General features: G+C 48.0%; 1 protein-coding gene across 1 annotated transcript in view; it reads left to right on the forward strand.

Annotated features, from left to right (window-relative positions):
- Positions 1–10,468, forward strand: part of pak1 (p21 protein (Cdc42/Rac)-activated kinase 1) — a 35,821-nt gene that overhangs the window by 12,861 nt on the left and 12,492 nt on the right. The window contains exons 3-4 of the mRNA XM_079733323.1: positions 6,193–6,412; positions 9,385–9,479. Coding sequence (XP_079589449.1) covers positions 6,220–6,412; positions 9,385–9,479 — 288 coding nt within the window. The 5' untranslated portion in view covers positions 6,193–6,219. The remainder of the gene's footprint in view (positions 1–6,192; positions 6,413–9,384; positions 9,480–10,468) is intronic.

The raw sequence follows: 10,468 nt of genomic DNA on the forward strand, positions 1-10,468 counted from the left end.
CTTTGTCTCTTTTCCTTTAAATTTTCTAAGATATTCTACACATGAATGTGTGTGTGTGTGTGTGTGTGTGTGTGTGTAAAATATGTTAAAATATACAGTTGAAGTCTTTGCCCAAGGGCCGTCTGATCACCGTGGCAACGTGATATTAGACTCTAACCCCAAGAAGTCTGCCGTCTTTCTCTGTTGCCTTCGCCTTCTCACAATGTGTTTCTTTACCTTGATCCTTAGAGAAAGGGAGACATAGAGAGGGCTCTCAATGCCTCTCTCTCTCTCTCGCTCTCAGGCTCTCTCTCTTGCTCTCTCGCTCTCTCTCTCGCTCTCTCGCTCTCTGTCTCTCTCTCTCTGTCTGGAGTGCTCGGCGGCCATGCTGTTTGATATGTGCTGACTGTGGTGAACCAGTAGCTCCACGTGCAGAGGGAGGGGCTGTACCCAGTCCAAGCCCAGACACAGAGAGCCCCCCCCTCACCCACCCCTGCTCCGTCTGGATACACAACCAACACACAATGTGTGTGTGCCCGTGTGCGTGAAAGCAGTAAAATAATAATGCCGAGGTGGAATGTGTGTGTGTGTGCTTCTAGTCAGGTCATGTGTGACCGGGAGCGTTAATGTATGTATGTATGCATGCTAACTGGGTAGGATGCGCTCTGTTCCCGTAACCGTGGCGACGCCGCGTTTCCAGGAAGAGCGCAGCGAGAGACTGTGTGTGTGTGTGTGTGTGCGTGTGTGTGTGTGTGTGTGTGTGTGTGTGTTTAGACCAGTGTGTGTTTTTATCCGTCAGTTTTCTGTGTGCACTTATGGTGGGTATATAAATATATATAACGTGTTTGTGAAGCATAATATTGTGCTGTTTTATCGTGTTGGAAAACTGCAGGAGAGTATGAGAATGTGTTAAAGAGAGAGAAACGAGAGATCAAAAGAAAGGATGGTGGATTGCAGAGGAAGGCAAAAATATGGCAGTCTGGAAGCGAGAGAGAGAAAAAAAAAAAGAGGGATTTTGTATTCACTACCGACCATAATAGGAAGCATTTAACAGGTATTCCCCTGGGTTCAATGTGGTGTGTGTTTATCACTAAGGTGATCGCACACAGAGTACTACCATCTGGAGGGAGGTAATAACTACCACGGACCGAGCGACCGTCGACGTTTGGCTTTGTGCGTACCGCCATCTTGAAATGGTCAACGGCGAATCGACCCGATTGGGGACCTCCATTCCGACAGGCGTTGTGTAGAAACGCCCGAAACACAAACTCTGTTTCCCAAGGCCCGAGTCGGCTCATCTCTGCACGAGTCGGGGCTTTTATTGTGTGTGCACGTTGGTGTAGCCACGCTCTTATTTTGGGAGGAGAGCGGTAGGATAAATCACCGTGGCAACCCGGACATTGCATAATAGAACAGCAGGGAACACCCCAGGTCCTCCGGAGATTTGGCGCACACACAGACGCGCACACACACACACACACACACACACACACACACACACACACACACACACACACACACACTCCTCTGAGTGGTGCCCCTCTCCGTAGTCCCGTTCTAAACCACAAACTGTCCACAGTGAGCCCCCCTGCTGTGGGAGAGGGCGGCTCCAGTGATTGGCTTATCCTGGGCCCCGAATCCTGTGACTTCCTGTCAGGTCTCGGGCCAACAGATCACTTTGGGTTCTCCATCCATCGACATTCTGGATAAAGCTTCAAAATATTTCAGGACAATGAAATGTTCTATCTAACGATGAAAATCCCCACTAGTTACAGCCCTAGTGTACCTGCATCCCCTCACCCGCCCCCCTCGACCCCTGTCGGCCAATCAGAAGGCAATGACCGTAGCAACCAATCCACCAAGTGCATGTCGAGTGAGAGATGGAGAAAGCATGTCCCAGAGCCGGGCTGCAGGCCCGTGCCTCCTGTCTGGGGCCTCTGAAGACAAGACGCTGTGTCAAGGCTCAGGTTCCTCCCCTCCTATGGTTGATTACAGACCTTCAGACACCGCCAGAGTGCAGAGCCCCAGCTGCAGCGCGAGGGAGAGAAACCACCGGGGCATGACTCACAGCTGTGGGGAGGAAGGAAGGCAGAGGTTAGGGTTAGGGACTGAGTGAGAGAGTGAGTTAGGGTTAGGGACTGAGAGAGCGAGTGAGTTAGGGTTAGGGTAAGGGACTGAGAGAGAGAGTGAGTTAGGGTTAGGGACTGAGAGAGCGAGTGAGTTAGGGTTAGGGTGAGGGACTGAGTGAGAGAGTGAGTTAGGGTGAGGGACTGAGAGAGCGAGTGAGTTAGGGTTAGGGTAAGGGACTGAGTGAGAGAGTGAGTTAGGGCTAGGGACTGAGAGAGCGAGTGAGTTAGGGCGAGGGACTGAGTGAGAGAGTGAGTTAGAGCAAGGGACTGAGAGAGCGAGTGAGTTAGGGTTAGGGACTGAGAGAGGGAGTGAGTTAGGGCGAGGGACTGAGTGAAAGAGTGAGTTAGGGCGAGGGACTGAGTGAGCGAGTGAGTTAGGGCGAGGGACTGAGTGAGCGAGTGAGTTAGGGCGAGGGACTGAGTGAGCGAGTGAGTTAGGGGGAGGGACTGAGTGAGCGAGTGAGTTAGGGTTAGGGTGAGGGACTGAGTGAGAGGGTGAGTTAGGGTTAGGGTAAGGGACTGAGTGAGAGAGTGAGTTAGGGTTAGGGTGAGGGACTGAGTGACCGAGTGAGTTATGCGAGTGAGTTTGAGCGAGCGTGTGGCTAAATGCTGACGAGAAGGAGATCGATGAGGGGTTCTGAACCAGGGTACCCTTGGGGGTCTGTGTGGTGGGGGGTTTGTGTGGGGGGATGCACAACAACTGCCATAGTGTATCCAATGTCGTTTTCTATCCTTGGTGTTAATTCGAACATTGATCTTTTGTGTGCTTGTGTGTTTGTGTGTGTGTGTGTTGACTCATATGTCTCGCCTTCTGATGTGGTGAGTTTGTCTTCGACACAGATACCGGGGGCGGCGCATTTAGACAAAGGCTGTGTCTGTGGGTTAGTGTGTGTGTCTCTGTCTGTTCTCCAGACTATGTCCCCCTGTGATGCAGCAGTAAAGGTGCGTTCACTGGCGGGTCGTTGAGACAGCGTGCGCGTCGCTAGATCGGTCCTCGTGTTCTCGTTCTAACAAACCAAATCCGCTGGCATGTGATGTCGTGCTGCCTGGGAACTTCCCCCATTGGAAAACAATGGAGTGGAGGGGTTTAAAGCGTTTAAAGCTTCTCATGTGATCGCACCTCAAGACTGCTGAGCAGATCAATGTTCCAGGACGGGGAACCCCAGTCCGGGATTCAAACTCACAACACAAATCATTTGGGGAAAATGTTTCTGTGCCTGTTTCTGTTTGAGGAGGAAAACCGGAGTGTGTGTGTGTGTTTGTGTGTGTGTGTGTGTGTGTGTGTGTGTGTGTGTGTGTGTGTGTGTGTGTGTGTGTGTGTGTGTGTGTGTGTGTGTGTGTTTGTCTGTATGGTCAGCTGGCTGTGGGTGGGGGGGTTTGTTTAATAACAGGCTGCTGCCAAAACTGACAGCAGAGTTTGAAATATGAGACCCCAATATTACCTCCCTGTGTGTGTGTGTGTGTGTGTGTGTGTGTGTGTGTGTGTTGGCTTGAGGGTATCGGTATAGGAACCACAAACCTTCACTTGGCTTGAAAGATAATGAAAATATTGTTTTCCAAACTTAGGAAACTATTTCTTAACTTACTTTGCTGGGTTGGGGTTACATTACCGTTTGGATATGGAGTTGGATATGGACAGAGTTATAGTATATGTATTTGTGTTTCTAAAGAGGCTGTCTGCATGTTTGTGTGTGTGTTTGAGGGTCTGGAGACATGTGGGGGTGTGTGTGTGTGTGTCCCCCTCCCCCCCTCCCCCACGCACACAGGGGTGTGAGGAGGATGTGAGCTGGTGTTTGATACCCCTCCCTTCACAAAGACAATTTGTTGTTTACACTGATTGTTGGTGTGTGTGTGTGTGTGTGTGTGTGTGTGTGTGTGTGTGTGTGTGTGTGTGTCTCTTTTAAAACACCTTGAGACCAGCTGCTTTTTTGTCAACTCAGCTGTGTGTGTGTGTGTGTGTGTGTCTGTTTGTGTGTGTGTGTGTGTGTGTGTGTGTGCGCGTGGGAATTAGCTGTTCTTCAACTTATATATAACTCCAATCTAAAAAAGCCTTTGCTCCTGTTTTTAATAATATCTTTAGATGTAGTATTTCATACCTACTGTACATGTGCACATCTGTCTGTGTTTGTTCACGTGTGTGTGTGTGTGTGTATGTGTGTGTGTGTGTGTGTGTGTGTGTGTTCACTTGTGGCTCATTGTGTTTGGTTCTCAAACATAATTTCATTGTAACTGTGTGTGGAGCGAGAGAAAATCTCGGACAAAGCCGTCATTGTACGCCAAACATCACACACACGCATCCTTGTGTACGTAAAGGTCTGGTATCTCCATTCATCATGGGCCTGCATGTGTCTCTCTGGGGCACCACTTCCTGCTGTGACCCGCCTGTGACATCACGCTGTGACATCACCACGTCTACAGCCCCGGCCATTCAAAAGGCCACTCGGCGTGCAGAGCTTAGTTCACACACAGCCGCTGCCTGGGTAGCACTGCCCCCCACTACCACACTCACAAACACACATCACACGACTCACTCACTCAGGACTGCCACCCTGGCTTGCTCTGACCCAGAGGCGCACGCGGGGTTAGTAGAGATAGTAAGTGTTGAGGACAACTTTAAGCCGAGCTTATGGAGGGCAGACGCTGCTAAGGTAAGGTTTGTTTTAGCCGTTTTACTTTAGACTCTGCGGAAGCTCTGTCTAGACTCTGTGACATGCGTGGGTGTTAAACCGTTTTAGTTTTTATACATGGTTGAAGATAGTCACGAATTGTATTATTTCTTATGTCAGCCCGTTTCCGAGTCCATATGATCCAGAATATATTGTCTGGTGGACAGACATCGTTTTGCCCACAGTTTTGGTGGCAGTGGATCCTTGGGTGAAGCACACTGTGTATACGTAAATAGTTGTCATTTAGAAGCCTGTAATGTAGAGGTTGTTGTTACTATTTAAATGACAGTCCTACTTTTCTTTAAAGTACTCTGGAAATAGAACAGATGGCTATTATGCCATGTGTGTGTTTGTGTTTGTATGTGTGCATGTGTGTGTGTTGGTCGGTCGGTCTGTGTGTCGGTGTGTGCGGGCTAGTGTGTGTGTGTGTGTGCGTGCGTGCGTGTTAAATAGAGTGTGTATGTTTGTTTAACTGAGTAAAAGTGACCTGAATAGTCTCCCTATGGGACACCCATGCCCAGTGAGGCAGAGGTCTGAGCAGGTTAGCTCATGGTATGTGCCTTCTAAGCTGTGTGGATGTATACTGTGTTCATATATCTGAATGCCTCCAAGACAAGTACAACATGTAGAGCATTTACACACACACAATATACACATAAAACGTTTTTTAATTGTTTGTAATAGGATTTCCATTATTACTTCTAATGGAAATTCTTGGTGCCTAAAGCGTGTTTGTGTGTGTGTGTGTGTGTGTGTGTGTGTGTGTGTGTGTATGGCAGTCCTAGCCTTGTGGGAGCAGGAATATATGCACTTTTTTCCTTGTCACAGCATTTAGGGCTGGGTCACTTGGCCACATGCACACACACACACACACTGACACAGGCACACAGACGCAGATGTGCACAGGCTGGAACACACACACATGTTAACCGCTCTCTCTGTACACGTGCGGTGACGACACCACGCACGATGCTCTCACAAACGCACACACGTCTACACACCGCGATCAGGAATGACAGTTTAGATGACGCCTACATCGTATTGACCACTTATACTTAGGCTGCCACAACTGACAAATAGCCTGCTGTAATCATGGGTATTTACAGCTGGACGCTGGGGTGCCATTACCCACTTACCAGCAAAACAAAAGGGCCCTCTTCCCTTCATCCACGTTCCCTGCCTCCTCGTCCTTAATCAGCCTTCCATCTTTGTCTTTCATTTAGTTCTCTGTTTTTCTATTTTTTTTAAGTGTTCATTTCTGCTTGTTGTTTTTGATCTGAGCCACCAACTGTCACTCAAGTTCAAATCCTGTTCTTATTGGTCCATTTGCCACACTCTTGTCTGTGATTGGTCAGTTTTTGCAATGCTCACCCCTTTTTCCCTAATCGGTGTATTGGATTGGTGTTTTGTCGTTGCAGAAGCAGCCGTCTGCAGCCTAGCTGAAGATGTCTGATAATGGGGAGGTCGAAGACAAGCCCCCAGCTCCGCCCATGAGGAACACCAGCACCATGATTGGCTCCAGCAGCAAGGACCCCGCCCCCTTGAACCACGGCTCTAAGCCCCTCCCCCCCAACCCAGAGGACAAGAAGAAGAAGGATCGATCCATCAGGTCAATACTCACAGGAGGAGGAGACAAGAGTAAGTGCTTGGCCTTCACATTATCTTTGCACCATGCACACACACGCACACGCGCACACACACAAACACACACTCTCAGTACTTAGCATACTGTCAACCTGCACTGTATCACTTTCTCACGACAGTCAGCACTTCAGCCCTGCAGTGAAGTTACAATTCAGTTAGGAGGTCAGGATGCCGTAATGGTTATGTGACTCCGACCCGAGAGTTTGTGGGTTCGATCCTCAAAGTCCACCCTACTCCCTCATGTCTGGATAAAGGGTCTGCTGAAATACGGAATAGTATTCATTATTGTCCAAAATGATTATGGAAAGATGAGAGAAAAGGATGAAAAAAACGAATCGCCCCAAACTAAATTAATTCAGATATTTCTTTGTATCTCTGAATAAATGCTGTTGAAATGATCGCCAGGGGTTAGTTAGAGCAGGTTTAACTAGCTTGCTCAGTTTGCTGGCATGTATTCCCCACTGTGTACATCGCTCTAGTGGAGCATAGTTTACTAGGTCTTGTTACATCGCTGGGGTATCGATGTATACTTCATCTTCCCTTCTTTTAAAACCCTGTCAAAATATCAGTTAATAATTCAAATGAAGAGGTTTGGCTTCCAGCGATGCACGATACACTGCCAACACATCCTATCTCGTGTTTCACGGTTAAACAACGAAAGAGAAAGCTGGTTATAACTGACCAGCTGTGACCAGTGAGGTCTACTTTATCTTTGCTCTGCCCTCGGATCTCCACCTGGTGGCACGGGGGGGGAAGTGAGTCCCACGTGTGTGAGAGTGGATCCCGACCATTCATGTTCCTTGGGCCTGTGCAGTAACATAAGGGGCAGATCATGTTGGCAGACACTCAGTGGTGGAACAAGCTCCCTACCGATGTCAGGATCGCAGAGTCGCTCACCAGCTTCCGCAAAAGACTCAAAACTCACCTGTTCAGAGTTCACCTCGACTCTGCATAGAAACCAATGCACAGCCACCATTGAATGTTGTACGTCCTGGCACTTGTAAATTGTACTTATTCAAGGTACTTTATTGTGTAGCATCTACAGTAGCTGCTATCTTTGCTTTACATGGGGAATGGGTTAGCCTAGCGATTGTAATACTTGCACTTGGTTCTATGAACATCTTTACTGTACCGACAGCGATATATTGTTTCACTTCTTATGACAAATGTACTTATTGTAACAAATGCACTTATTGTAAGTCGCTTTGGATAAAAGCGTCTGCTAAATGCCCTAAATGTAAATGTAAATGCAGACATAATCTAGGTGTGCTATACCTCACAAGGTCTCTCCACACCTGGATCGGTTCATTGCCTTGCTCAAGGACACTCGAGGGCGCTAGGAAATTCAACACTGCTGGCTACGTTACAGCGAGTTGCAAAAGGCTGCCAATAGCAAGATTCTGCAGTAGTATGAAAACACCCAACTTGTGACCTCAAAGTTGCCGTGCCAAAATAAATGTAGAAGTCATCAGAAACATCCTTAACCAGTGTGAGCGGCAGAGAGTGTTGAGTGGTGTAGAATAGAACCGATACAGTAGACGAGGAATGTATCACTTGATGTGACCGCAAAAGCTCCTGTCTGGTTCTAAGCTTGTTAGAGCTAATTAGCCACCATGAAGCATGGGGCAGCAGCATGGCTAGCTAGCCTCTCCCCAGCGTGTAGAGTGAATAATGCTAACGGCGTCAGGGCGCTAGGTACTAGCCTCATTGTGTCAGTCCTGTGCACAGGCAAACGAGGCCTCGTTATCCCCCCGTGTAATCACCTCCGCATTACAGACTTAACCGCTGTCCACGCCTAGTTAACGCCTTGTCTTAGCGCAGTCAGCCCTCTGTGCTTTACGCATAATTACATCAATAGATTTTTTTATTCCTGTGTTCTTAATTCCTCTTTATGCTTTTGTATCCGATTTGTTCTTTCAGTACACATGCATTTTGCTGCACTGTTTCCTTTCTTTTGTTCACTGTTTTTAACCAATGTACTCTTCCCCGGTCTCATGAAAGGGATTGACCTTTCATGTTTCTCATGTTTTTCCGCTGACGGATCAAATTGACCTTTTCCGTCTCCTGGTCTCTGCAGTGAGGTGAAACGCACAGAGAGCCTGCGCTGTTCTCCTCCTTTTTAAAAAAAACAAACAAGCTGCTTTGAAACAGGTGTTCATGTGACACACACAAACACACACACACACACACACACACACACACACACACACACACACACACACACACACACACACACACACACACACACACACACACACACACACACACACCTGTCGAGAGGCTTCCTGCCGCACCAGCATGCGGCCCTCACGGCTGGTGTTAATTACATTCCTGTTAGCTGCCCCTTGGTGGCCATTAACAAGCTAACGGAGCCTGACCTCTGACCTTGAGCAGCTGCGGGCTGGCGTTGACCCCAGACTGAAACAAATGCAAAGGCCTCATCACCTCTTGCTGGGACACACGATGATCCCAGTTAAACATTGCTAAATCAAATGGGTACAGGGGCAGGGTGGTTTTATGTGTGTAGAAACAGTTGTATGAGCATAAGCAAAGCAGAGAGCTAAGCTCAAGTGCCTTTTCACTGCCTGGTGGATAATATCTCGATATTTGATGATGCTTTATGTAATGGTTTGGTTGTGTGGGAGCATGCAGTGGTTTATTGGATTTGGTGGGGAGGGGTTGGTGGGTGGGTTTTGGGAGTGGGGCGATGCGGGGAGGGGGGGGGGAGTTCCAGGTCTTCAATCTGAGGCCCTTTTGGTTGCAGAGTAACCTTGTGATGCCAATCCAAATTGTAATCTCGGCCCTATTTTTTATCTGTCCCTCTCTCTCCCCTCTCTCTCTACCTATCTCTGTCTTTCACTTTCTCTCTCTCTCTCTCTCTTTCCTCCTCTCTCTCTCTCTCTCTCTCTCTCTCTCTCTCTCTCTCTCTCTCTCTCTCTCTCTCTCTCTCTCTCTCTCTCTCTCAGCTAACAAGAAGAAGGAGCGCCCAGAGATCTCTCTCCCGTCTGATTTTGAGCACACCATCCACGTTGGCTTTGATGCCGTCACTGGAGAATTCACCGTGAGTTTATGTGTGTGTGTGTGTGTGTGTGTGTGCGCGCGTTGGTTTTTCCACTGATTATATGATCTGCCTTTGGTATATTTCCCAGTGCAACACACACAACACACAATTGTGTCCCTGCATTTATGTGTGTACATGCACACTACACAAGAAAAGCTTGTTATTTTTCATTGTTGTGTGAGCGAGTCATTGGGTTCTGTTACCCAACAGGAACCAGAGTAGTATGTCATCTTCAGGCATTGCTCTACATGAGCTAACCATGTAACTCAATCTTTGTGTTTTGGTTGGTCCGCTGTGAGTTCACGTCTGGGTCTTTAGTCTTAGGCTTGCATTGAAATGCACAAACATGCTCACCGCACACTCACAGAATGTGGGCCAGCGATGGGTGGATGCATGAGTAGTACTAGGGGATGGGTGGAGGGACAGAGGGATAAACAGAAGAGTGCGTGATGAACTCAGATGAGCAGAAAGATGAAGGGAAAGACGGGGGACTTTGACCCAGTTCTAGGGTATCTGCAGAAACCCAGCCTGGTGAGGCCCTGGTAGAGCTCACCATCGGCCGAGGCATCGTCCCACCACTCTTAATAAGGACCAGGGCTGTCAGTGATCCCTCTGTAGGATTCTGTGCTCCTAGTACTTTATTCATAGCCTTCCCTCAACCGCACTAGGCACGGCTGCACGTTTTCTTAAAAAATGCGATGAAATATTCGGAATATTTATGCAATTTTATGCGATGAAATTGCGGGGACTTGCAAAAATTGCGGGAACATGCGGAAAAATGCGGGAACTTGCGAAAAATGCAGCTTTTTAATTACGTCACTTCATAACGTTCCCATGGCAACAGGGGGAAATGGCTGCTCTTGTATGAAGTAAACGCCACATTTTTCAACTTTCTGCTAAAATATATGTGACTTTTTTGCAGCGAAAATGCGGGGATATGAAATCATGCAAGCCCCGCATATTTTGCGCGGAAATCGGCAATTTATGCG

Source organism: Pollachius pollachius (genome assembly GCF_949987615.1).
Source record: "Pollachius pollachius genome assembly, chromosome: 3".
Taxonomy (NCBI): Eukaryota; Metazoa; Chordata; class Actinopteri; order Gadiformes; family Gadidae; genus Pollachius; species Pollachius pollachius.